This window comes from Lepidochelys kempii, chromosome 2 (assembly GCF_965140285.1).
Source record: "Lepidochelys kempii isolate rLepKem1 chromosome 2, rLepKem1.hap1, whole genome shotgun sequence".
Lineage (NCBI taxonomy): Eukaryota > Metazoa > Chordata > Testudines > Cheloniidae > Lepidochelys > Lepidochelys kempii.
Genome location: NC_136381.1, coordinates 268,668,530 through 268,695,144, shown reverse-complemented (window position 1 = coordinate 268,695,144; position 26,615 = coordinate 268,668,530). Strand labels below are relative to the sequence as shown.

Genomic DNA, 26,615 nt, shown 5'->3' with positions numbered 1-26,615 from the left:
TTCTGGGGTGGATGGGCCGTTCCTAACTGCGGAGACTCCAGTGGGGTCTGGCTCGCACGCTCTGCCTGTTGGTAACTGGACAGTCTGACCAACGGGCTCGGGCAGGTCATCAAACGATGTCTGATGGTAACTTGGTCGGTACTGACCTGGGACCAGGTCACAGGAGTAAAGCGCCATCCCTTGTGACCAGTCCTCCCTGCTCCCAGCCACTTGGCTGCTCCGAAGTCATTGAGGCACAAGATCACGCACAGTGGAGAGGAACCGCGTGCGTGCACCGAGTGTGGGAAAAGCTCCCGGTATGAGCATCTCCCGGTTACCTGCCAAGAGTCACAGCAGGATGAGCTCCTCCTCAGGGACGGGTCCCTGGGCCTGCAGCAGGGAATCAAACCTGGGCCCCTCTGTTCCAAAGCAGAACAGGACTGGTCGCTCAGCCGTTCTGGTTTGACGGTAGAAATATCACAGCTGTTACCGGCTCAGAAACAGCTCAGGAATTTAACTCTCGGCGCTGGGAGAACCCAGCGGGTGTAGTTCTCCACTGCCTTGCACCCTCTGCAGTCTTTTCCCCTGTGCAAAGTGCGTGCAGAACGCTTCCGGATCAGCTTGCTGCAGCCTCTCCCCCTGGGCCAGTGGAAATGAGAGCAGAGGGTGCAAGGCTGTGGGGGGACAGGCCCTGAGTTGCAGTCATGGAGGGCAGGCTGTGTCCTGTAGTGGCAGGAGAATGGAGAGCACCGAGGGACTCCTTGTTGGTGCAGCGGCCGGCCACATTGATGAGAGGAGAAGGGAAGGGGCCAGCTGGACCGTGGCTTGGTAGTAGAGCAGTTTGCAGGCTTGGCTCCAGATGGGGAAGGGTTCCACAAGGAGCCATGGAGCGGAAGGGGAGATAGGAGCCAGGTACTGTCCGGGGATGATCTTGCTCTTGGAATTATTAACAGTATTTGAAATTAATATGAGAGACCACCAAACACTAATTTAACCATAAATCCCTTTATTCAGGCCAAAAGGTATTTTATACAATTGTTCTCAATATGCCTAACAGCCTCAAGGATAAGCGGTCACTACACCCAATACAGTGACAAAGTATTCACAAGCATGTGGTCAATATATTTACAAACAGGCCAGACCCAGGGAAAACTCTCAGATCCTGGCATGCACAGTCTGATTAGGTAGGGGCTGACAATGAGTCCTTTGTGACAAAGTGGGAATTTTTCATAATATTTTGTCTGAATAGTGTGTGTGCTTCAGTTTCCCTTCTGTGGTGCATGGGTAACTAGGTGGTGGGGAAAGGTGACCCTTGTAGAAGACCCAGAGATCCCGGTGGGACTGATGCCTGGCTGTCTGGGGCTTGGACCCAGACAATGGCCCGGCGATTTGGTAACTAGCAACTAACAACCAGGCCCACCCTCTGCAGGAAGCCAGCAGATTGTGACCAGCAGGGGAACAAAAGGCCTGCGGGGGAGGCCGGGTGACACCGTTTGCCCAAGAAGAAGAGCAAAGGATGGAGGAGGGGTCCTTGGGCTGCTGGTAGCAGGACACTGCTGGACTGGGGGCCAGAGAGGGCTCAGGACTGACAGGCAGACGGTGCTGTACGGCTTTGAGAACTCCGAACTTCCTACACTGTGGTCCAGACATCTAATAAAACCCCTCTGCTTTTACAGCGCTGGCTGCATTGCTCCAGTTTAAACGAGGCGGGGGTGCATTGCTCCCTTAGGCTGTGTAGGGCTTCCCCATGTATCCAAGCCAGGCGGACTCGCTGAGGGGAGCTCACGGTGGAAGCAGGGGGGCTGAAGGCTCTGAGGTGTGGTCCCATGAGGCGGGGAAGCTGAGGGGCTTACCTTAGTGAGAGAGTGAGACCCCGAGGGGGGGCTGACTCAAGGGGTCCTCCCAGGGACTGCTCTAGAACCCCAGACCTGTGGATCCGTGACACCCTCACATTCATAACTCCCTTTATCCCCTTCACCAAACAAAGCATACAACCTACCCCCTCCTTTCTTCCCCAGGCCTTTCCCCGGGTCTCTTCCCCTCCTTCCTGCTGCCCGCAGAACAGCAGGAGGGTTTGGGCTTGTTGCTTTTTAAACAGTTTGTCTTGTCACGGCAGCTCTTTATTTTATTAGTTACTTTTTGACCCATACACCCTGCCCACACTGCAAGTACTTCTTAATATTCTCATGACATCTTTTATTTGCTGATGGGGGCCTTTCCCTTACTAGCCCCAAACCATAAAGCAGACATTGTTTTCTTAACCAAACTAAGCTCTCTTTAGTTCTTTCCATTGCATGCCTGTCCCTATGACCCGTCTCCTGCAGTGGCGGACAGATGGCCCATTCTAATCGGCCACGGACTAGACAGGCCATGGAGACAACGCCGTTCCCCCTTGCGAGGCGAGGGAAGTTGGCACGGGTGTCGTACTGTGCCTGCTTTGTGGACAAAGCGCGGACTGTAGGCTCCAAGACTGTTGCTCTGGCACCGTTCACCAGCGCACTGAGGCGCCTTGGTGGCAGCAAGTCACCTCCCAGCCCCCTGCCACTGAGAAGGAGACCGGAAGCTGTGCAATCTTCCGCGCTCCCTAGCTGGGGATACCAGGGGTAGTTCACCTGCCTGCACGGCCGGAAAACGCCCCATGTTCCAGGCATGCAGCTAACGCAGTGAAGCCAGCGAGAGCTGATGGTGTTCAGGCACTTGCAGGAGCTGCCCATTTAGTTGCGATGACTGTGGGCCCAGTCCTGCAAACCCTTGCCCATGTATTACTTCCATGAGTGTTCCCCTTGAAGTCAACGGGCCACATCCTGTCAGTGTGAACTGCAGGTCCCTGGCTCAGTAGGAAGTCACCTGTGAGTCAGGGTTTGCAGGCTCAGGACACATGCACTGGAAAGCTGCATCCTGCTCTTTGCAATGCGGCTCCCCCAGGGTGAGCGTTGCTGGGGGACCAGCAGGAACATTCCCTTGGACAGGGCTCTGGTATCACCACCGGGTGCCTGACTGCGGTGGGAGCGGTGGTGCAGTCTCCATGCAGTGCGATTCCTCCTAGAGCCGTTGGTGTGCGAGCAGCCAGCGCCTGTCCCTCCAGTGACGAAGGGGGCGGGTTTAAAGCCATTTCATTTGCTTGGTAGCAGCTACTCCGTGAACAGTGACCGAGCTGCCTGCCCCTCCCTCCTCTGCCCGGGCAATGCCATTTCCAGTCCTGCTCCGCTGGCCCAGATGGAGCGTGTGGGGGAGCCACGTGTCGTGGCTCAGGCAAAGGGGAGCGAAATCCCTGCGCACCCCGGTGTGGGGGAGTTGCGGCAGGTGTCTCAAAGTGCTTTGCACTGGGGCCTGGGCCGCACTAAAAAGTTAGGTAGATGTAGACACGGCTAAGTCAACGGAAGAATTCTGCTCGACGTAGCTACGGCCTCGTGGGGAGGTGGCTTCAGTAGAGTGATGGGAAAACCTCTTCTGTCACTGGGGGAAAGGCCTCCCTGCAGCGCCATAGCTGCGCCCCTGGACTCTGGCCATGTTCTTTCAGGGACATTTATAAAACACAAACCAGAAATCCAGGAGCTTGAGTTAGTTACATTTACCCCAAACACTTGGGTTTCCTCTATGGAAACTCAGTTAAGATGGGCAAACAACCTTAACTATGCCCCTCAGCCGCACCCGAAAAGAAAATCAGGAAGGCGGTCTGCCCTATCTATCCCGAACACACGTTTTCATCTGCACTGAGACTAGAATACATGACTCTCCATCATCTCTGCATTGTAGGTCGTGCTAGCTCGGTGTCTGATGACACTTGGTTCACTGGCTGGTGTGGGGCAGCACGAGCCCAGGCCTGGGAAGTGCTGTGCTTTGCATGGAAGGTCCTTGGGCCCCCATAGCACCTTGCAGGATAGGGCCATCACTGAGTGGTGAACCTCTTTGCTCTGCTGTTTGGCAAAGCAGGGCTTTGTAAAGCCTCGGCTAAGCTGAAGAGCTTTGTTCAGGGTGGGGAAGGCAGGCTGCCTTCCCAATGGTTGATGCTCCTGGATTTCTAGTGCTAAAAAAGAATAAAAAAACTGCAGAACAGCCCTGACACAGGGGAGGCTGCAGTTTTCTTGCAGTCTTGATCGCTCCTACACGTCCCCATGCCCTCCATGGTTTCAAAACCCCAAACTAGGTCAAATCTCATGATCCCTTCCCAGGAGCATCCCAGCTGAGTTTCCGTTCCTGACTCAAGGCTACTGTACTGACTCCGTTGCATGAACTGAATAAATCTCTGGATTCTCTCTTTCTTTCAGCAGCCGGCAGGATTGTTACCAAAGCTGAGGAGCAGCAAGTTGAGGAAAAGCCTGAAATCCTGGAGCTGACGACGAAATTACTGGGAAGAGCAGACGACGAGGCTTTCCAGAGCCAAGGCCAGCCAGCAGAGAGTCTGTGCAGCTCAGAAGGGCAGCAGGGAGCTGGAGAGGGCCTGGAAGAGCCCACCGCACACGGGAGCAATCTGGGTGAATGCAAGCCAGGGGCAGCGCTGGAGGAAGCCCATGCAGACCAAGGCCCATTTACACCTGCAGGCCATGGGCCAGGCGTCAGAATCGAGCAGCTCCCTCCCCTGCCCCAGAGAATCCTGACAGGAGGAAAACCCTGTAACTGCGCTGAATGCAGGGAAAGCTCTTGCCTCCAGCCCAGCCTCCGGAAGCACCAGCTGCCTCATGCCGGACAGGGGGCTAACGTCTGTGCCGAGTGTCGGCAAAGCTTTCGGCTGAAGAGGAGCCTTCTAGCACACCAGCGATCCCACGTGGGGGAGGGCAACGGGCCCTTCATTTGTCCCGCCTGCGGGAAGAACTTCGGCTGCCACCCGGCGCTCACGCGGCACCAGCGGCTGCATGGCGGGGAACGCCGGTACAAGTGCCCCGCGTGCCCAAAGAGCTTCCTGCAGAAGCGGCACCTTGCGGATCACACGCGGCTGCACACGGGGGAGCGGCCCTTTCCGTGCCCGGCCTGCGAGAAGACCTTCAACGAGAAGTCCAACCTCAACAAGCACTACCGGATCCACACGGGCGAGCGGCCCTACCCCTGCGCCCAGTGCGGCAAGAGCTTCATCCAGAAACACCATCTCCAGAAGCACCAGCGCGTCCACGGGGGGCCGAGACCGCAGCAATGGGGGAGGTGGGGGGATGGCTTCCTGGCTCCCCCGGCAAACCCTGCAGGGGAGAGACTCTACCCCTGCATCGAATGCATGGAGAGCTTCACCCAGAAGACAACCCTGGAGCAGCACCAGCGAATACACACCCAGGAGAGGCCCTTCCAATGCACCAAGTGCAACAAAAGCTTCCGGCACAGGCAGTCGCTGAACAACCATCAGAAGAGCCACTCTCCCTCCAGGGCTTCACCCCGCCACAGGCAGGGGACGGAGACAGCCCCCTCAGGGGAAAGACTGAAAACAGGCAGCAGCCCAGTGGGCTGGCAGTGTGGAGGAGGCAATTTACAGTCTGTTCCCTACCCAGAAATACAGCAACACATTACATGACAGGCCCATACGCTCTATAATAGCAGCTGGCGTTTACAGAGTGCCAGACTGGTCCAAAGCACGGGCCAGTCCTTCATGAATCCTCCCAGCGCCCCTGTAAGACGGGGGGGTCAGGACTGACCTACCTACTTCACAGGCAGGGAAAGTGACTTGGCAAAGACCATGCAGTGAGTCAGTGACAGAGCCATGAGCAGCACCCAGTCGCGCACTCACTCCTCCAGGCCACGCTGCTTTCGGAAAGCGTCTTTAACTGAAGTGGGACTTGACCCTGGTAACTAACATGTAATGGTAAATAGCAGATGCTACATTAAAGACCATTACCTGAAGGTTGATGTGTTTTGAGACCAGTTATTTTTTTAATGTACATGAAAGACTATCAGTGGGTTAGGGATTGGGGAGGCTGGAAAGTCTAGTTATGGGGCTGGGACAATCAAACAAGCTCAGAGGGGCATGGGGTATGGGGGGGGGGTCTGACAGTGTCTTCCAGCCCCACCTACGCCATGTTGTTCACATGGACCTGGAGCCAGGCGCTGGTTTCCCTGAGCCACCTCCCAGCCCGTGTCCTGCTCTGGGTGGGGTTGGTAAAAGTCCCTGTCAGTGGAGGGGGATGTTCCTGCTGTAGGCCTTGTCTACACGGGGAAGGGCTTGCTGACAGTGCTGTTGCGGTAGGGCCGGACCAGCAAACCCTGCTGATGGCAGGCACAGCTTCTACTGGCAAAAGAGTGTGTTTGCTGAGCCACGGGGGGAGAGGAGATGGAATGGGGCGGACGAGGGCACGTGGGAGAAAGGAGAGCAGAAGCGTTGGAGGCAGCTCCTTGAAGGGGTGGGAGGAAATGGGAAGGCAGAAAAATGCACATGGCAACTTCATGCTTTTGTCTGGTGTGCAAACAAAGAATGTAAGCCCTGCCCTGAGTGGCTAGCAGGGATGCACCTTGGGAAAAGAAAGGGGCTTGCAATGGGTTTGAGGGCAGACTAGGAGGTACCTAGCATACTCGTAACAGGGAGGACTTTCCAGGCACACAGGGTGGAGAGACAGCAGGAGCAGCGAAGGCTGACAGGTGAGGGAATGGGGGGGAAAGTGCAGAAAAAAGTCTAAGCTCTCCTAACTTGCTTGCAGAAGTCCTGCAATAAATACAAACCTCCCCTTGGGGCCTTTCACCCAGGCCTGGGTGAGTCCTCACGGATCTAGCCAATTCTGGTCGCTATCTGGAGCACCGGAAACTAGAGGGGTACAGCACACATGGGGGAAAGGAGAAAGTGGCTTGGGGACCCGCTAGCTTGTGCTGTCTGTCATGGCACACAGACCCTTATGTTCTGGGTGCCTTGTGACGTCACTTGACGGGTAGCCAGCTAAATGAAGAATTTTGGGTCCTCTGGCCTCAGCCACAGGAGGTTTCGGCCCCCAGGGTGGGTGCGTGCGGGTAGCCTTGCCCTAGCCATTGACCCCAGCAGGTTGGCTAGCCTTGCGCTGAGCAGGGTGCGCCACGTGAGGCCTGAGTGCCGTGTGCCCAGAGCCTGGTCTACACTAAGGCTCCTGGCGAGTCGCTTCAACAGCGAGCCCGTTTGGGGGGAAAGCCTACTGTAGGCACAGCAAGGGCTGCCAGGCCAGCCTCTTCTGCCAGCACGAACGAACAGGTGACCCCCCAGTGAGGAAACAAACGACAGGAGGTGGGTGAGCAATTGTGCCATGGCCATGGGACTTTTTTGTCCAACGCTGTTTGCCGTCCCTGGCAGCTGTGGGTGAGAGCCAGCTGGCTCCGCGGGCCACCTCCCAAAGCTGCCCTCACACCTTGCAGCAGAGGCCAGACTCAGTGCCCTTTGGGGAGGGGGGTCACGCCTGCACTGGGCAGGGTGGGGGAGGCTTTGCCACACCTGCTCGGTGGGTAAATGTGGGACCTTCCATTGAGTGAGCGTCTCAGCTGGACCAAAGCCGGCTAAAAAGACTTCTTAGGGGGAGGAGCCGCTTAGGGCAACGCCCCCGGGGAGGCAGAGGGCGTGTTAGGGCCAGATGGTTCCAAGCAAGGAGGTGCTGCTAGCCTTGCTGTCCAGGAAGAGGTGGGGCTGCCCCGAGAAACCCAGGCCCAGGCCAAAGAGAGATCAGCGAGCGAGTGAGTGTGGCGCCTGTTCAGGGCAAAGGCTCCGCAGACAAGAGTTTTCTAGAGAGAAAGCCATGTCCTCCTGCCCCCCAGAAGATGGAGGGGGTTGCACCAGGGAGCTGCTCATAAGAATGACCATACAGGGGCAGATCAATGGCCCATCTAGCCCAATAGCCTGTCTCTGACAGTGGCCAATGCCAGGTGCTTCACAGGGAATGACCAGAACAGGGCAACAATTGAGGGACCCAGCCCCTGTCGTCCAGTCCCAGCTTCTGGCAGTCAGAGGTTTAGGGACACCCAGAGTTGCATCCCTGACCACACTGGCTAATAGCCAGTCATGGACCTATCTTCCATTAACTTATCTAATTATTCTTTGAACCATTATACTTTTAGCTTTCACAACACCCCCTGGCAATGAGTTCCACAGGTTAACTGTGTATAGTGTGAAGAAATACTTCCTTATGTTTGTTTTAAACCTGCTGCAAATTCATTTCATCGAGTGACCGTGGGTGCTTGTGTTATGTGAATGGATAAAACACTTCTTCATTCACTTTCTCCACACCATTCATGATTTTATATCATATGGGCTCCATTTAACCCTAGGGGTGCAGGCCTGCAATGTGCATCTGTGTGCCCCGGGGGGCTGATGTACCATGCCATGTTTATACCTTCCCCCTCCCCTGAGAGTATTGCCTGGGGCACACTGCCCCCTCCCCAGCCACCACTGCCCCTAGTTGCCAATGTGTCCAGCCGCCACCAGCCATTGGAGTGTCAGGGTGATTCTAGGCCTGAGTGTCAGATGGGGAATGCAGATCTCCTCCCACAGCGGTTCGATCATCAGTAAGTGGGAAAGGGGGAAGCGTTAAGACGTTCTTTCCACCCTGGATTAATTCATCAGAGTGCTGGTGCCGAAGGAATCCATCTACACTTAAAACGTATCAGAACAGCTGTGAACGACACCCCTCTGCCCAGCCTAGCTCTGCTGCCAAAACCCAGCATAGATGCAGCTGGACTGACAAAAGGGGGCTTCTGTTACTGAAACTAACAGCATTCAGGATGGTGTTTCTGTACCAGCTTCTGGTGGTCTACACTACCTGCATGGGGCAGAGGGAAGCAGGTCCCTGCCCTCCTCCTGTCTTCAAGCAGAGGAATTTTTAAACAGAGCCAGTTTGGAGTAAGTGAAGCTCAAAGCAGGGTGAGATATCTCTTGCCTTTTAACTGTTGGGGGGTGAAGCCAGAACAGTGATTCTCAAACTTTTGTACTGGTGAGCCCTTTCACATAGCAAGCCTCTGAGTGCGACCCCCCCTTATAAATTAAAAACACTTTTTCATATATTTAACACCATTATAAATGCTGAAGGCAAAGCAGGGTTTGTGGTGGAGGCTGACAGCTCACGTCCCCCCAAGTAATTACCTCCCGATGCCCTGAGGGGTCCCGACCCCCAGTTTGAGAACCCCTGAGCTAGAACATCCCATCAGGTCGATGGCCCTGTATTTCCCAGAATGATGTTTGCAACAGTGACACTGTTGACTGCTGTTTAGCGTGTGATCCAGTAGGACGTGGCCTGTGTTATCCCCCAAGGGAAACACCCAGCAACAGGCAGCTAACCATGTTTCTCCTTCCCTGGAGACCCAGGCAAGCACACAGCTGTGGTGCAAGAGCCAAGTTAGTACACTGTTGCCTATGCAGCATAGATAGGGAACCCCCTCGTGATGCCCGGGGTTTGGTTTGGGCTCTTCTACAATGAGCAGGCTTGAAGGAAAAGGATATGCCAGAGTTCACTAGTCCCTGTGAACAGAACAGCTACACTGAGTCAGACCGATGGTCCATCTAGGCCAGTATCCAGTCTTCTGACAGTGGCCAAAAGGGAATGAACAGAACAGGGCAATTTGGAGTGATCCATCCCGTCGTCTGACTGTCAGAGGCTACAGAGCATAGGGTTGCATCCCTGCCCATCCTGGCTAATTGATGGACTTACCCTCCCTGAACCTGTCTAGTTCTTGTTTGAACCCCGTTACAGTCTTGGTCTTCACAACATCCTCTGGCAAAGAGTTCCACAGGTTGACTGTGCGTTGTGTGAAGTAGAACTTCATTTTTTTTGCTTTAAACCTGCTGCCTATTAATTTCATTGCGTGACCCCTCGTTCTTCTGTTATGGGAAGGAGTAAATAACATTTCCGTATTTACTTTCTCCACACCAGTCACAATTTTATAGACCTCTGTCATATCCCTCCTTAGTCGTCTCTTTTCCAAGCTGTAAAGTCCCAGTCTTATTACTCTCTCCTCATATGGAAGCCCTTCCAGACCCCTCAGCAGTTTTGTTGCCCTTCTCTGTACCTTTTCCCATTCCTATACATCTTTTCTGAGATGCAGTGACCAGGACTGCATGCTGTATTCAAGGTGTGGGCGCACCATGGATTTATATCAGGTCATTTTGATATTTTCTGCCTTATCTATCCCTTTCCAAACAGCTCCTACCATCCGGTGCTTTGGGCACTCCAGCTCCTGCTGACGCACTACAGAAGAGCAGCCCAGAATGCACCAATACAACCCCAGACAGGCCCAGCGGTAGACCTGCAAACATGGGTATGATCACAGCTGCTCTGCAGGTAACTGTTACCTGTCATCTCTTCAGGGAGCCAAGGGCCCCCCCAAACAAACAAAAACCCAGCTGTGTAGACAGGCCTGAAAGCGTCAGAAGCTTGTAGCTGCAGGTCTCATTTGAGGGAGGCCTGCAGGCGGCTACTGGGAAGGTAAGTAGCTCCTAGCCAGAGCAGATCCGCAGTGTGATTAGCAGAGGAGGGCCGAAGCACCAACCTTACGCTGCACAGTAACTAGCGCTGCTGTGACGGAGGCAATGCCTGCTCTGGAGAGTTCTCACAAGCACCCACGCTACTCCTAGGTCGGGCAATGTTCATCGGAATTGAGCTTGGCCCCAATTCCCCCACAGCCCTTTTAACAGCTGAATTATGTGGTCTGACCTTTAAAGTGAAATACTCCTAGAGTCTGCCTTCCTGCGGCAGCTCCAGGACCTGGGACAGAGTCATCACACCTTACTGACACACTTTGACCACCCTGCACCCCAGCTTAACTTTATTTTTTGCTGCTGCTCCAGGGTATTTGAGGGTACGCCCCCACCACGAGTTGCAGTGGGAAGCAGGAGTGTCACAAATAGAACAGTCACAAATAGAACAGAAATCACTGCTTCAAGTTTACCAATCGCTTCCACGGACGGGCAAGCGAGCCAGATGCTGCATTCCTGCTCTCACCCGCCAGGGTGGAGCTCAGCTTCCCTTTCATGAGGGCTGAAGGTGGTGAAGCAGAGAGGTAAGAGCATAGGCGGCCTGTATTGTAGACCTGGTTCTGCCTCTGGCTTGCAGGCCCATCTCAGCCTCGCCGCACCTCCGAGTCCCCAGCCGTACTGACTGCAGGAAGCCGCCCAGCGCCGGCAAGCAGACCGCATTGGTCTGTAGCACTGGAGGACCTGGGGGACAAAGTACTGTTAACCCAGCACACCTGCCGACGTGCTGATGCTCACTCCCAACAGCCTGTGTGCCACTTCTGCAGTCACGTAGGAAGTCGTTCACGTTACAGCAGCATTCTGCGACAGTGGCTCATAGGCCTGCCCTGCACCATCCCCGCAGAGCAGAGCCTGCTGGCGACGTTCCCGCTGGCGGTGTCAGCAGTCAGGAGACTGTTCGTACAAACAAAACAGCTGTGGCCGCTTAGACGCTTCCAACGCATCGTTCAGTCCGTTGTGGAGTCTCTACCCCGGGCCCGGCACGTAACGGCTGCTTGTAGCTCACATTCAATACAGTCTTACGTCACCATCCCTCGCGTCCAGCGCTCCCCTCCCATCCGGCATGCAGAGAGGGCGTGCGATTCACCGCAGCGTTTCACATGGAGTGGCTCTCCCATTGCAGCTCCCAAAGCAGGGCTCACCCCCCTGCTCCCCTGTATTTTCCATTTTCGGGTACAGCAGCGGGCTCTTGAACTCTGCCCCCGGCGCAGCCGGCGTGCCGCCCTGCTGGCCGGCCTGCGCGCACTGGTGCAGTCTCAGGGACTGCTGGCAGCGGAAGCTCTTGGCGCAGGCAGAGCACTGAAAGGGCCGCTCGCCCGTGTGGATGCGCTGGTGCTTCAAGAGGTGCTCCTTCTGGACAAAGCTCTTCCCGCACTCGCCGCACGGGTAGGGCCGCTCGCCCGTGTGGATCATCTGGTGGCGCACCAGCCAGGAGTGGCAGACGAAGCTCTTGCCGCACTCCAGGCACTTGTAGAGCTTCTCCTTGGTGTGGTTGCGCAGGTGCTTGAGGAAGTAGGGCTTCTGGGCGAAGCTCTTGCCGCACTGGGCGCACTTGTAGGCGCGCTCGCCGGCGTGGGTGCTCTGGTGCACGGTCAGGTTGGTGAGGCGGGTGAAGCTCTTCTCGCACTGGGCGCACTTGTAGGGCTTCTCGCCGGTGTGCGTGCGCCGGTGCTCCACCAGCGTGGAGAGGCGGCTGAAGTGCTTCTCGCACTCCAGGCACTTGTAGGGCTTCTCGCCGGTGTGGGTGCGCTGGTGCTCCAGCAGGGTGGAGAGGCGGCTGAAGCACTTGGCGCACACGCTGCACTTGTAGGGCTTCTCGCCCGTGTGGGTGCGGAGGTGGGTGGTGAGCGTGGACTGGTGGATGAAGCCCTTGCCGCACTCGGGGCACACGTAGGCGCGCTCGCCCGTGTGGGTGCGGCAGTGGGTGGCGAGGTTGGACTGCTGCGTGAAGCCCTTGCCGCACTCGGGGCACACGTAGGCGCGCTCGCCCGTGTGGGTGCGGCGGTGGGTGGTGAGGTTGGACTGCTGCGTGAAGCCCTTGCCGCACTCGGGGCACACGTAGGCGCGCTCGCCGGTGTGGGTGCGGCAGTGGGTGGCGAGGTTGGACTGCTGCGTGAAGCCCTTGCCGCACTCGGGGCACACGTAGGCGCGCTCGCCCGTGTGGGTGCGGCAGTGGGTGGCGAGGTTGGACTGCTGCGTGAAGCCCTTGCCGCACTCGGGGCACACGTAGGCGCGCTCGCCCGTGTGGGTGCGCTGGTGCTTCACGAAGTGCTCCCTGCGGCTGAAGCACTTCCCGCACTCGGGGCAGAGATAGGGCCGCTCCGTCACGGGGGCCCCCGGGGACACGGTGCTGGCTTTCAAGGGGCTGAAGTCTCTCTCGTGCTGGGTGGGTTTCTCTGGCATATGTACTGCCAGGGTCACGTTTGGCCCATTGGAGCCGTACTGACCCTCGCAGGGCAGGCTGTGCTCGGCACTATGGTAAATATTCTCTTCCGGCCTTTGGGCCGAGGTCCAATGAGGCTTCAGCTGCTGTGAATCTTGCTGCTTGTTGTTCTTCCAGCCTTCAGCTGGAACCAGGAGGGAAGGCAAAGGTAAGTCACAGGACAGACTGGGAGAAATGAAACTATGCTGCATAAAGCAGTGGGGGAAATCAACTCTCTGGCCATGCATCAGAGACCAACTGAGGGGAAGGCTGGGCCTCTGGTTACAGCACTAGGGTCCTTCTCTACCACAGGCCTAGGGCAGAACACAGCCTCTCTCCACCTCACTTCCTATCTGCTAGTGGAGAACAGCAATCCTGCCCTACCTCCCAGCGGCATGGGAAGGATAAAGACAAAGCTTGGGAGGTGCTCTCCATAAACTTCCCCAAAACTTCCTCATCATCCATCTTCAAATTCCTCTGCAAAACTCTCCTTCGCCATGACACCACGCAACCTCTGACACTTAGGCTGCACGGCCTGTCATACGGACCAATATTGCCCCTTGTTTTCCTGTCCTCCCCCATCTGTCTGTACCCACGTGTTGTCTCGTCTTACACTTAGATTGTAAGTCCCTCGGGGCAGGGACCGTCTTTTTGTTCTGTGTCTGTACATCGCCTAGCACAGGGGGGTCCCAATCCAGGCACTTAGGTGCCACATTAATACAAACAATTAACAACAATAATAACGAAGATCCTGCAGGACTCAGATACTACAGGGATGGGTCTACCAAGAGACAGACCCATAGTTCGAGATGCAAAGGATGTTGGTATGTCTTTGGATACAAACCCTCCCTGCCACACAGGCAAGTAAGGTAAAGACTGATTCTATCTGCAATCATTACTGAGAGATTTCTCTCTAAAGGGAGAAACGAAACAGGAACTCCACAATAGGCCAAGTTCTGCACTCGAATGCGCCCATACAGCTCCCATTGATCACACGGGCATGTACCTGAGAGAAGAATTTGGTTCAGTACCTCAGTGCCACTTGGAGCAGAGAGTCACCAGGCAAGAGAACCTAAGGGAGAACATTTCTTGTCCCTGATCCCTTCCAGTCAATCTATCCATGGATTTCTACAATGCTCACCTCCGGGACAGCATCTGAGCATCCCAGGAGATTATCAGCACATCAAAGTCCTACAGGTGGTCTCACTCACGCCCCCAAAGAAGTCCTGCTAACATGTCCCATCCGAATGTTCAAAGGGATAAACTGCCCTGTGGGGTATGCAGCATCCTTCTTCCTATTGCAACTGAGGCCTGTCACAAAGATAATGCTGCTCACCCTGGACTACAGAAGAAGAGTTTTAGAAGTATAAAACTTTTGTTCACGTTCTTGCTTTTAAACTAGACTGCCAGGATTCAGAGTCACCTGAGCCTACCACACACCTGCCATGGGCTCTGTAGGGGCTTCTCTTTTGTCTGCATCCTGCTCCTCCTCAGCAATTGGCTCTTCCTCTTGTTTAATCTGAGCGGAGATTGCGAGGGTAGAAATCGCAGACTCTGTTCATTGAAAAGAGAGAGAGCTCAGTGAGGATTTTCTAACAATCACTGCCCGACATGAAATAAATAGCTTGTGCCTCCCGGGTGTAACTGGATAGCAAAGACTTAAATAACCCTTGCCACATATGCATCCAAGCCAAGTCTTATTGCTAATACAGCCCTCACTCCGTTTGAAATTGTTCCATAAACCTTTCAAAATGATCCCAAGCCCCAAAAACCTCCATCTCCGGAGCAGGCAGTCATTGACTAGAATCCAGACATGCTAAAGAGGATATAGAGGAACCAAACCAAGTGGTCAAGGGCACTGACCAGTCCGCACACTCAAAGAGGAGGAGCTAGAGCCAGAAATAGTTTTGATTGGTAGAGACAAAATCTGGCATAAGGAAACTACTGAGTGTTTTTTAAGCAAGCAGCTCTAATGGCAGATGGAGGCTTGTTGAAGTTACAGCTGCTCGCTTCACCCGCTCTTTCAGTCGATTTCAGCCAACCCTCACCTGTGCTGGGATCTGCAGTGGTTTCTCTTTCCTCCGACTCCTGCTGACCCCTCGCACACGGCTCTTCTCCTCGCTCAATTCGGGACAGGATGTCAGGTTTGGAAATTGCATAGTCTGCTTATGGGACAGGACATAGTGGTAATTAATAAACAGATAAATCACAATTCTTTGCTACAAGTTATTTTAAATCAATCCCCTTCTATCCCTGGAGGCAATCTGTACCTGACTGAGTGAAAAGCAACCCCCGCAAAGCACCTCCTACGCGGGATGTCGAAGCACTTCACAAAGAGTGGATGCATCTCAGCCACCTGGAAGCCAGAGGAGGACTGCCACAGCACCCCATGAAGAAGGAAAGAGATGGCAAGTGACATGCCCAAGGTCACACAGGGTCTGTGGCACAGCTGGGACCAGAATCCAGGTCTCGAGTTCCAGTTCTGCATTTAGCCCCACCACCATCATCCCCTTACGTAGGGACATCAGTTACTTGCACCTCTTCTCTATGACACACCCTTTATGCAGCAGAATTTACCACACCACACACAGCATCCAATTAGCAAGTTGCAGGTGAGTGCATCGATGCCAACAGGAGTTATACTAGTGTTCAAGTCAGCGCCAGATCAAAACCAGGCCCACAGAACACAAACAGTTTTCCACATTTGAGGGCTGAGCCTATGAGCAAATTCAACTGCTATTCACGTCTCGAGAACACTGAACACGGACCACCGCCACCAAGCTGTGCATCGGCTTTCTGTCATGACAAAACTGAATGCATGCAGGCAGGTGTGCACAGCCACCAGAACTCACAGGAGTTTGAGAACAGCCCTCAGCTGGAGGAGTCCAGCCAAGAAGTCAAGCATTTTCTAATAAATAAGTGAAAAACGTTCCTTACCCAGTGAGATCATATATTCATAATTCCCCTTCATCACATTCTTGTACAGCTCCTTCTGCCAGTCTTCTAAGTTCTCCCACTCCTCTTGGGAGAAGACGGCGCTGTCATCAAATATCACCGGCACCTGACACCAAACATTCACTTAGCACCTTGCTTTAAATCACATCTCTTACACTTGTGTCACTAATATATGAAATAGATAGGGAGTGCCTGAAAAAGGCAACTAGATTTAATGGAGAAGATGGGCATTTTTTAAACACACTGTTTATGTTATAATTTAATGTTTATTATATTTGAAAGAACAATGGTAAAATGATGCAACAAATGAAAACAAAAGGGGACAGTATTCATTGACGGGGAGAAGCAAAGGAATACAGTTTGTATTGCAATGCCACAGAATGAAAGCTGAGTTACAATGAGACTAACAAAAGCCAGAAGTGTCCCATTTAATACCATTACGCGATAAGATTCCGGCTGCACTAATCATGGAGCAATATTGCTTCCCCTTTAACAAGCATTTTTCTTCAATATTTTAAAGTTTATGGTCAGAAAGATACAGGGCCAGATTCAGATCTGTTGCACTGGTGTGAATCTAGAGCAACACCATTGAGTTACTCCAGCTTTACTCCAAGGCAATGGAAAAATATGCCTTGTTTTGTGGAAAGTAACCAATTCGTCTCCAGTTGCATTCCACAAAAAGAACAGAAGTATTTGTGGCACCTTAAAGACGAACAAATTTATCAGAGCATAAGCTTTTGTGGGCTACAGCCCACTTCATCGGATGCATAGAATGGAACATATAGTAAGAAGATATATATAGACACACACACACACACAGAAGGTGGAAGTTGCCATACAAACTGTAAGAGGCTAATTAATTAACATGAGCTATTATCAGCAGGAGAAAAAAACTTTTGTAGTGAAAGCTGCTTTACAGCACAATAAGGTGCTGAGTTTTGAGTTATTAAAAACGTATTGGAAACACTTTTTCTACAACATCTGCACACTGCATTCAGACATTACACAATGGACACGAATATGAGAACCTGGGTATGCTGCTATACATCACAACAATCCAAGCAGTAACACTGGGAGCGGAAGAGGGATTATTTAGCTTGGTGTAGGAATGAATTATGAATGGAGGAGAAGCCAGAGACGACATCATCAGCATCAGAGGGATGGTAAGGAAAAGGGACTCACTATTAATGTTCATTCAAAAATAATTCCCCTTGCTTTGGATGAGGAAGGACTACCGTAGGTCTGACCAGTGCAACACAGGGCACCTTTGACATATCTTTATTTGAGAAGTCAGTCTCTGTATATCATCATCTGCAGGAAGTCTTCTAGAGACCCTTTAGGGGATCACAGTTCAGAGATAAACTGAAAAACACAAAATGTCTGCCTCTGGCTGTACAGACAGGCCTCAGTACAGGGAACAAGGGAAACTGAGTCTGGACGTACCCATATTGACGTCTTTCAAAGCTATGAGAGCGAGACACACTCAGGGCAGGGTCACTGGGAGGGATAAAGGGACTGGATCATAGGCTGGGGGAGGAGCGTGGGCAGAGAAGACAGTCTCCTGGAGGAACAACTACGACCTGAAGCACTGCTACCAGCACTCTACCACCAACGGCTGATCTTAGAAACCTACCCTTCCCTGGGAGCAGCACAGCTCCGGGCACAGGACTGAGCGTAAGAGCTCCTCTCCTTTCCGAAGCATGTTCAAGAACAAAGGCCCCTCTCCTCCCAAGAGAGGATAAACTCGCCCCAACAGCCAGCACAAGAGGGCTGCAGTGGGACTGGGGATTCTCCTGGTAAGAGCCCCAGATGGATGTTACAGGACAAGTTCTAGGCAACTATCCAATGAACCCTCCAGACCTAATGAGACTAGCTAACGCTAGGGGCTAATCAATGCACTACCTCTATTCAAACCATTTTGCAACGGGGAATTAAAGTGCCCCTGGATCAGAAATATGAAAAATCTAGGACTATCAATTAATTGCAGTTAACTCAAGGCAAATTAACTTGATTAAAAAAATTAATCACAATTAATCAGTTTTAATCACACTGTTAAACAGCAATAGAATACCAACTGAAATTTATTATATATATTTTTGGATGTTTTTCTACATTTTCAAATACATTGATTTCAATTACAACTCAGAATACAAAGTGTAGAGTGCTCACTTTCTATTTTATTACAAATATTTGCACGGTAAAAAAGAAATAGTATTTTTCAATTCAACTCATACAAGTACTGTAGTGCAATCACTTTATCGTGAAGGTGCAACTTACAAATGTAGAATTATTTTGTTACATAGCTGCACTCAAAAACAAACCAATATAAAACTTTACAGCCTACAAGTCCACTCAGTACTACTTCTTGTTCAGCGAATTGCTAAAACTAAACAATTTGTTTACATTTACGGGAGATAATGCTGCTCGCTTCATATTTACAATGTCACCTGAAAGTGAGAACAGGCATTTGTATGGCACTTTTGTAGCCAGCATTGCAAGGTATTTATGAGCCAGATCTGCTAAACTTTCGTATGCCCCTTCATGCTTCAGCCACCATTCCAGAGGACATGCTTCCATGCCGATGATGGGTTCTGCTCAATAACGATCCCAAGCAGTGCAGACTGACTCATGTTCATTTTCATCATCGGTGTCAGATGCCACCAGCAGAAGGTTGATTTTCTTTTTTGGTTGTTCGGGTTCTGTAGTTTCCGGTTCCATCACCTCTGACCAAGTCCTGGTAGAAGTCTCCGGAACAGAGCTAGGCGGGATGGCTGGTTTAGCCTGGCTGCGGGTGACCATTCCCACCCTCTTGGCTAGCTTCACATGATTGGCCAAGTCTTCCCCCAACAGCATGGGGATGGGATAAGCATCATAGACTGGACCGGCAACTTGGCTGTAGGCAAGTCAAAAGAGTTTGACTTGAAGGGTTGAATTGTCACTTGGACCTCTGGGTCGATTAAATTGGGGTCCACTAAGGAAGCGTGGATAGCCGACACTTGTGCTCTGGCGTCCCTCCACGCTGTAACCTTCTTCCCGCCCACACTCACAGTTTCCCTCCGCTTGGTGGGACCCCGGTGCAATGAACTGTAACCTGTTGGGGTTCTTGGGGCAGTTGGCCTTTACATGCCCTGACTCGTTACATTTAAAACATCGCCCAGCTGACTGGTCACTGGGGCAAGGTGGGTTGCTGGAGAACGGTGTGGTGAGACGATAAGGTGTCTGGGGTTTTTCTTGGGGGGTAGTCGGGGCTTTGGGTTGCCCCCGGTAGTAGGGTGTGGTCTGAGAGTGTCCCTTCTGGTATCCGCTCAAACTGCGACCAGGGTTGTTTCTCTCTCCTCCCTCCACCCGTTTTGTTCCAGTTTGCCCCGCCTCTCTGGTGGTCTTGGACCGCTCGTATTGATCAGCATAAGAAGTGAGACTTCCTGCTGAGTCCATTTTCTTATCCCATAAACACTGTTTTATATCATCCTGGACCTATTCAGCAATTGCTCCTGTATCATCAAATCCCGCATTCCTCCAAAGCTAGTTACTTCCCGTCCTTTGAGCCATTTATCAAACAGATCTGTCATCTGGTTTACATAAACCACATTACTTAGTCCAGACCCTCTCTTAAGGGCTCTAAATTTTACTCTGTAAGTTTCAGATGTAACTTGAAATTGTTTTAAAACCAAATCCTTAAATTTATCATAGTCACAAGCCTCATCAATAGGCATCTTATTGAATACGTCCAGAGCTCTTCCAGTCAATTTTGCGACCAATGTGGTCATCTTGGGAGCGTCAGGAATTTTATGGAGTGTGCACAGTCTCTCAAAGGTGAGAAAATATTCAGCAATATCACTGGATTCATCATACTGTGGACATAGTCACTCCCATTTGTGGATTTGTTGGGTAAGGATTGTTAGGGTTATTCGGTATATTCTGCTGAGCCCTTGCCTTCTCTATCTCCAGTGCATGCTTCCTCTCTCTTTCCCTCTCCTCCATTTCTTTTTCTTTTGTCTCTATTTCTTTTGCCTCTATTTCTTTTGCTTTTGCCTCCATAGCTCTCTGGTGGGCAGCCTCCGCTGCCTCCTTAGCTCTCTGGTGGGCAGCCTCCTTATTGAGTAGTTTTAATTCGACCAGTCTCTGGTGTTCCTTTTCTCCCTCTTCTGCTTCCAGTCTGGCTATCTCCAGTTTCTGTTGGGCATTGCTTTCTGTCATCTTAGCCTCTCTGTTTTTAACCTACCTATACCCGAGAGTTAGAAAGAAAAAAAAAACTTGGCTTGTAAAATTTACTGTGCTGTAGCCTGATACCTTTGCCTCTGATAGCTGTTCCCAGCCTACAGAAAAATCCTTTTGTTATGGAGCTGCTCTGTCCCCAAGCAAAGAGACAGAACCTGCAGCTGTAATCACCTTTTTAAAAACCTTTTAAAATCCTGCTGTGCTTCTGGTTCAAAATGATCCCACCGCTCTGCCACCATGTCAAGGTTCCTTCCCCACTCTGAACTCTAGGGTACAGATGTGGGGACCCGCATGAAAGACCCCCTAAACTTATTTCTACCAGCTTAGGTTAAAACTTCCCCAAGGTACAAAGTCTTTGCCCTTGGATTAGGTAAAAGGCTGCCACCACCAAGTGTTTTAGACAAAGAACAGGGAAAGGACCACTTGGAGTTCCTATTTCCCCAAAATATCCCCCCAAGCCCTACACCCCCTTTCCTGGGGAGGCTTGAGAACAAACAAGATGAGCACAAACCTCTTGGATTTTTAAGACCCAAAAAACCCCATCAGATTCTTAAAAATCAGAACTTTATTAGAAGAACAAAAAAAAAAAAAAAACGATAAGAGAACAACTCTGTAAGATCAGAATGGAAGATAATCTTACAGGCAATCAGATTCAAAACATAGAGAATCCCTCTAGGCAAAACCATAAGTTACAAAAAGACACAAAAACAGGAGAACACATTTCCTCCAGCACAGCGAATTAACAAGCCAAAACAAAGAAACCCTAACGCATTTTCTAGCTAGATTACTTACTAACTTTACAGGAGTTGAAGGGCTTGCATCCTTGATCTGTTCCCATGAAAGGTATCACACAGACAAAACTCTTTCCCCTCCCCTCCAGATTTGAAAGTATCTTGTCCCCCCATTGGTCATTTTGGGTCAGGTGCCAGCGAGGTTACCTTAGCTTCTTAACCCTTTACAGGTGAAAGGATTTTGCCTCTGGCTAGGAGGGATTTTATAGCACTGTATACAGAAAGGTGGTTACCCTTCCCTTTATATTTATGACAAGTACCTTGTTTGCATTTTGCCATATCTGCAGTGAAAGTGTTCTTAAATCAAACAACATGTGCTGAGCTGTCATCTGAGATTGCCATAACACAAAACATATGGTAGAATGTGGGTAAAACCACAGAGCAGAAGACGTGCAATTCTCCCCCAAGGAGTTCAGTCACAAATTTAATTAACACATTGTTTTCTTAACAAGCATCATCACCATGGAAGCATGTCCTCTGGAATGGTGGCTGAAGCATGAAGGGGTATATGAATATTTAGCAGATCTGGCACGTAAATTCCTTGCAATGCCAGCTATAAAAGTGCCATGCAAATGTCTGTTCTCGCTTTCAGGTGACACTGTAAATAATAAGCAGGCAGGATTATCTCCCATAAATGTAAACAAACCAGTTTAGCTACTGGTTGAACAAGGAGGACTGCATGGACTTGTAGGCTCTAAAGTTTTACATTGTTTTGTTTTTGAGTGCAGTTATGTTAAAAAATATTCTACATCTGTAAGTTGCACTTTCACAATAGACTGCACTACAGTACTTGTATGAGGTGAACTGAAAAATACTATTTCTTTTCGTGTTCTTTTTACAGGGCTAATATTTGTAATAAAAATAATATAAAGTGAGAACTGTGTACACTGTATTCTGTGTTGTAACTGAAATCAGTATATTTGAAAATGTAGAAAACATCCAAAAATATTTAAATAAGTGGTATTCTATTATTGTTTAAAAGTGCGATTAATCGCAATTATTTTTTTTAACCGTTTGACAGCCCTAGAAAAATCCCTTTGTTACCCAATACAGGCTCAGCCTTTACTTCCTGTACTAACTGGAGTACAATTACCTTTGGGACTTCTCCATTAACACCAGGAGGAAGCCTCAGGATCCAGAAGTTCCTGTTCTTCAGCAGGTTCTCCATGTTCTCCAGCCTCCTCTGCAGTAGCCCATACTCCTGGATCAGAGTTCCCAGCGCAGTCCACTTACTCTCCAGCTGGTTTCCAAACTCCAACTCTGTTTTCTCACACTCGAATATTTTCTTCTCAGCTGTCCCAGTTCTCCCCTCCAGACTCAGCAACCGTGTGGCAAACGAATCCACCTTTCTCTCCACAGCTTGGATGGCAGCCACTAGGGTCCACATCGAAATCTCTGCTGTCTGCACACACATTCGTTCAGGGACACCGGGGGGCTGGGAAGACATCAGGCGCTGTGACTCTGCATCCCATTCCTGAGCCTGTTTGCAAGGAGAGAGACGGGAAATGGAGCTAGAGCCAGGTTTCCATCTGGCAAAGTTAGATACAGAGAAACCGCACAAGAGCCGCTCACATGCTGAAGACTCCTCCGCACTGTGCAATCTTTACTCCGACAGCGCCGCTGTCCTGATGCGAGAAATGACATCTTCTGACATCTTTATTAGAATTATAAACTTGAAATGAGGCCCATAAAAGGTTCAACTGCCCTGGGCTGACATGTGACATGAATATTAGCTACCCAGCTATTTTCTTCTGAAATTAGTGCTGTGAAGATCTGAAGCGGACTTTGTCAACAAAGCGTCACGCACCCTAGACAGAACTTTATACCCACACAGAGGAGGTTTAAGGGCTGCCTCCAGCTTGCAATCGAGTCAGTTTCTAAAGTGAGAGTTAAGACTACCATCAGCTCTTACAACGGCCCTTTAATTAGCCTGCTAGTTTCGATGATAACACACTCCTAATTTCTGTTAAATGTTTCTCGTCCCTGTTGCTGTGTGAAAGACCCAGACAGAGTGAAAATGCCTACATGAAGGGATGTCAAATGCCCAGTGTAAACAAACAAAGAAAAGAACCTATCATTTTCCTCTAATTTCCTTCTGTTATAGTCTTTTTTGCTGTTACTTGTAACACTATTAGTGATTTTAAGTTGACGTCCCCTTGAAGTTTGCAGATGCCATGTTGGGTAAGTTCATGTTGCTATAGCTTCCGCATGAGAGATGCAAAAAATAGTTTTTGTGAAATACAAGCAAGCGTGTACACACTGTACAAATAAAAAGTTGTTTTAAAAGCAGTTTTGGAGGCGGCCAAACTCTCTGCATGCTGGTGGCTTGATCATTTTCCATTCAAAATGCCAAGTTCATTTATTTGGAAGAAGCTAGTGTAATGTAGCTCTCCTACTGGCAGTCACAACCCAGTGGATTCTGGTCATACAGGAATCTACAGCGCTTTCCTGCCAACCAGGAGATACTGACTGGTGTACTGGGAACCACAGAGTAAGAAGCTCTGCGTTTTTCACTGAATATATTTATGCACACTTTTGACACTTACGCACTGAGTGGTCCCTCAAATTCGCAGGAACGATTCAGACGTGTAAAGTTACTCACATGAATAAGTGTCACTTTCATTCCTGCAGACTATGATCCTTTACTGCAAGTCAGGCATGCAGTTCTAGTTCATTTCATTCATAGCTTAAGCTACTAAAGGGCAATGATGCCTGACAAAGTTTTGTCACTGACATGACCTCTCATGAGAGAGCCACAGGAATAACGTACAAGCAATGGAGGTGGTGTCATCTTTAAAACAGTGTCAGACACTAGAGGAATGAGACAAAACCGTACAGCAAAAAGGATCTATTTTAAAATGAAGAATCAGTGATGGTCAGAAGCTAGGCTGCCTTTTCAAAACTGATAACCCTTACACAAAACGGCCAAATGTGAGACAAAGATTATCTTTGTATGCAGCTCAGAGGTAAGCAGCAAAAAAAGGCATGAGGCCTTGTCCACACGGGAAAGTTTGACCAGTTATACTGGTATAGGTATACTGGTATAACACCTTACACCCCCACCCCGCCCCCATGTGGACACACTCATTCTGGTGCAACAGTATCTTTTCTCAGTTTAGAATCATAGCGTTTAAGGTCAGAAGTGCCCACCAAACCATTTAGTCTGTCACAGGCCACCAACCCCAGCCAGCACCCTCACACTAAACCCAGCAAGTGAAATTGGACCAAAGTCATACAGCCCACAAGACGCTAGTCTATTAACCCCTTCCCAAGCAACATAACTAGGCTGGTTTAAATTCATACCTTAGCGGCTTATACACACACAAAAAAAATCTCTCTCGTGTAGACCACCTGAGTCCTTAACACCCAAATCCTACACACTGAAGGAGAATTTAGCTCATCAGAAGCTTGGAGCTTGTTTTCTACCGGCCCAACCCAATGCATCATCCCCCACATATAGTTTACTCAGGATATTCCATACATATTTGTTCACTGCCAGGATCAGTATTCCAATAACTGCCTAGAGGTCCCAACCACAGTCAAGGCCCCATTGTTAGTAATATTCCTGTAGCGTCGTAGAGCCCCAGTTATGGACCTGGACCCCGTTGTGCTATGCCTCAAAGAGTTTACAGTCTGAAGTATAAGCCAAGAGACAACAGATGGAGACAGGCAGAGACATGGGGGAGTACAAGGAGACAATGGGACAGTACTGGTCAGCATGGTAGGCCGTGGGTTCTGCACACCAGTAAAGATCACCTAACCACGGTGAAGTTTTTTGTAGGCCTGGTAGCTTAGTGGATGTTTGGGAGAAGCTATCCGAAGCATGAGGGGCAGCAGGGGGAAAAGCAGATAGGTTTGCAAATCTAACCACTGGACAACAGTGGCTGGCACTGACCTTGAAGTGGATGGGGAGGATGGGGCTAGGCTGTCAAGATCCTTGAAAGTGAAGATAAATAGCTTCTGTTTGTGGAGCTGGAGAAGAGGGAATGAATAGGCAGCAGATTTAAAACAAACAAAAGGAAGTATTTTTTCACACAATGCACAGCTAACCTGTGGAACTCCTTGCCAGAGGATGTTGTGAAGGCCAAGACTATAACAGGGTTCAAAATGGAACTGGACAAGTTCATGGAGGATAGGTCCATCAATGGCTATTAGCCAGGATGGTCAGGGATGGTGTCCCTAGCCTCTGTTTGCCAGAAGCTGGATCACTTGATGGTTACCTGTTCTGTTCATTCCCTCTGGGGCACCTGGCTTTGGCCACTGTCAGAAGACAGGATACTGGGCTAGATGGACCCTTGGTTTGACCCAGCGTGGCCGTTCTCATGAGCCAGCAGAAGGATTCAAAGTGGGGAATGACATGTTCAAAGCAACAAGCTATAGAAGTGATCTGGGCAGCAGCTCTCTGAACAGACACAAGCTGGGCAAGGCTGCATTTGCCAAGGCCAGGGGAAGGAGGTTGCAATACCTGAGAGGGGAGCAGATGAGTACTTGGATGAGCGTTTCAGCTGTGTGGCTGGACAGGGAAGGCCGTCTCTTAGCAATGTCATGCAAAAAGAATCAGCAAGATTTAGACGTAGCCTGGATGCGAGGAGGTAGAAATTGATCTGAGTCAAAGATAAGGCCCAGGTTACAGGCCTGAGGGACAGGCAGAACAATGGTGCTGTCCACAACGATCAAGGAAGATGATAGCAGGTAAGACTAAGGGGAAGGGAGAAAGGTTAAGAGCTCTGATTTAGACATGTTGAGCTTAAGCGGACAGCTAGAAACCCACAAGGAGATGTCCGAGAGACAGGCTGAGAGTTCAGTTTGGCCAGACGGAGACAGGTCTGAAGCAGGGAGACAGGTCTGTGCGCCATCAGCAGAGAGAGGAGAGCGGATTCCTGTCTGCAGACGAGATTACCCGCCCAAAGATAACGGGCAGAGGGAGGAGAGACGGGCAGTGTACTGCGCACCGTACAAAGATGTAGCGAGAGCCGGTCCGTGCTGGGAAGAGCTGACGCTGGGAGGAATCAGTGCAGCCGACACCCGCCCAGGCAGTCCCCCAGGGGGGCGAGCAGCCTCCCTGAAGGCGAGGGGCCTCCTTCCACGGCAGAAGTTGCGCAAGGCGGAAAGCCTTTCCAGGACCAGGACCTAAACAGACCAGACCAATCAAGGAGGAGAGAAAAGCGCCCCCCACCCCCACGACAGCGAACACCAGGACGCTTGGCAGGCGAAATCCAGCGGCCCCACCCCCGCTCCCCCTTTCCCCCCACCCCACCCCACTCCCGCCCCCGCTCCCCTTTTCCCCCCACCCCACTCCCGCCCCCCTTTCCCCCCACCCCACCCCACTCCCGCCCCCGCTCCCCTTTTCCCCCCACCCCACTCCCGCCCCCCTTTCCCCCCACCCCACTCCCGCCCCCGCTCCCCTTTCCCCCCACCCCACTCCACTCCCACTCCCGCTTCCCCTTTCCCCCCACCCCACTCCCGCCCCCGCTCCCCTTTCCCCCCACCCCACTCCACTCCCGCTCCCCCTTTCCCCCCACCCCACTCCCGCTCCCGCTCCCCCTTTCCCCCCACTCCCGCCCCCGCCCCCGCGTGGGCGCTGCACACTCCTTAGTCACCGCGAGGGGGCGCTCGAGGACAGTCATGAATCCAGGCGGGAAGAGGCGGGACCGGGGGGGGGCTGGAGCGACGCCGCAGCCCGGCCCCCGAGACAAAGCCACGTCACGGCCCCGCTACCGAGCCGGGCCCGGGGCCCCCCCGCCCGCCGGGCCCTTACCTGGGCAGCGGCCCGCTCGGCCATGGCCCCCCCGGCCGGGCCCCGCTCCCGCCGCGGGCTGGGCAGAGTCCCGGCGCCGCCTCGCCACGGGCCGGCCCC

The 26,615-nt window shown here is 51.4% G+C and overlaps 2 protein-coding genes across 12 annotated transcripts in view; one reads left to right on the top strand and one right to left on the bottom strand.

The window, feature by feature from the left end:
• LOC140906200 (uncharacterized) overlaps positions 1–5,770 on the top strand; it is a 17,342-nt gene extending 11,572 nt beyond the window's left edge. The window contains exon 6 of the mRNA XM_078851281.1: positions 4,248–5,770. Coding sequence (XP_078707407.1) covers positions 4,248–5,476 — 1,229 coding nt within the window. The 3' untranslated portion in view covers positions 5,477–5,770. The remainder of the gene's footprint in view (positions 1–4,247) is intronic.
• LOC140905761 (uncharacterized) lies at positions 969–26,615 on the bottom strand. Of its 11 annotated transcripts, XM_073329194.2 has the most exons (8): positions 26,517–26,603; positions 25,711–25,888; positions 24,654–24,730; positions 21,852–22,238; positions 15,732–15,855; positions 14,843–14,959; positions 14,235–14,348; positions 969–12,939 (listed from the first exon to the last, which is right to left on the bottom strand). In XM_073329194.2, exons 4-8 carry the CDS (start codon positions 22,203–22,205, stop codon positions 11,456–11,458), a joined length of 2,193 nt encoding a protein of 730 aa, XP_073185295.1. In that variant the 5' UTR covers positions 22,206–22,238; positions 24,654–24,730; positions 25,711–25,888; positions 26,517–26,603; the 3' UTR covers positions 969–11,455. The 11 variants fall into 11 exon arrangements, with proteins under 11 accessions (XP_073185295.1, XP_073185294.1, XP_078707398.1 ...); XM_073329193.2 differs by lacking the exon at positions 24,654–24,730; XM_078851272.1 differs by lacking the exons at positions 24,654–24,730; positions 26,517–26,603 and adding an exon at positions 26,359–26,510.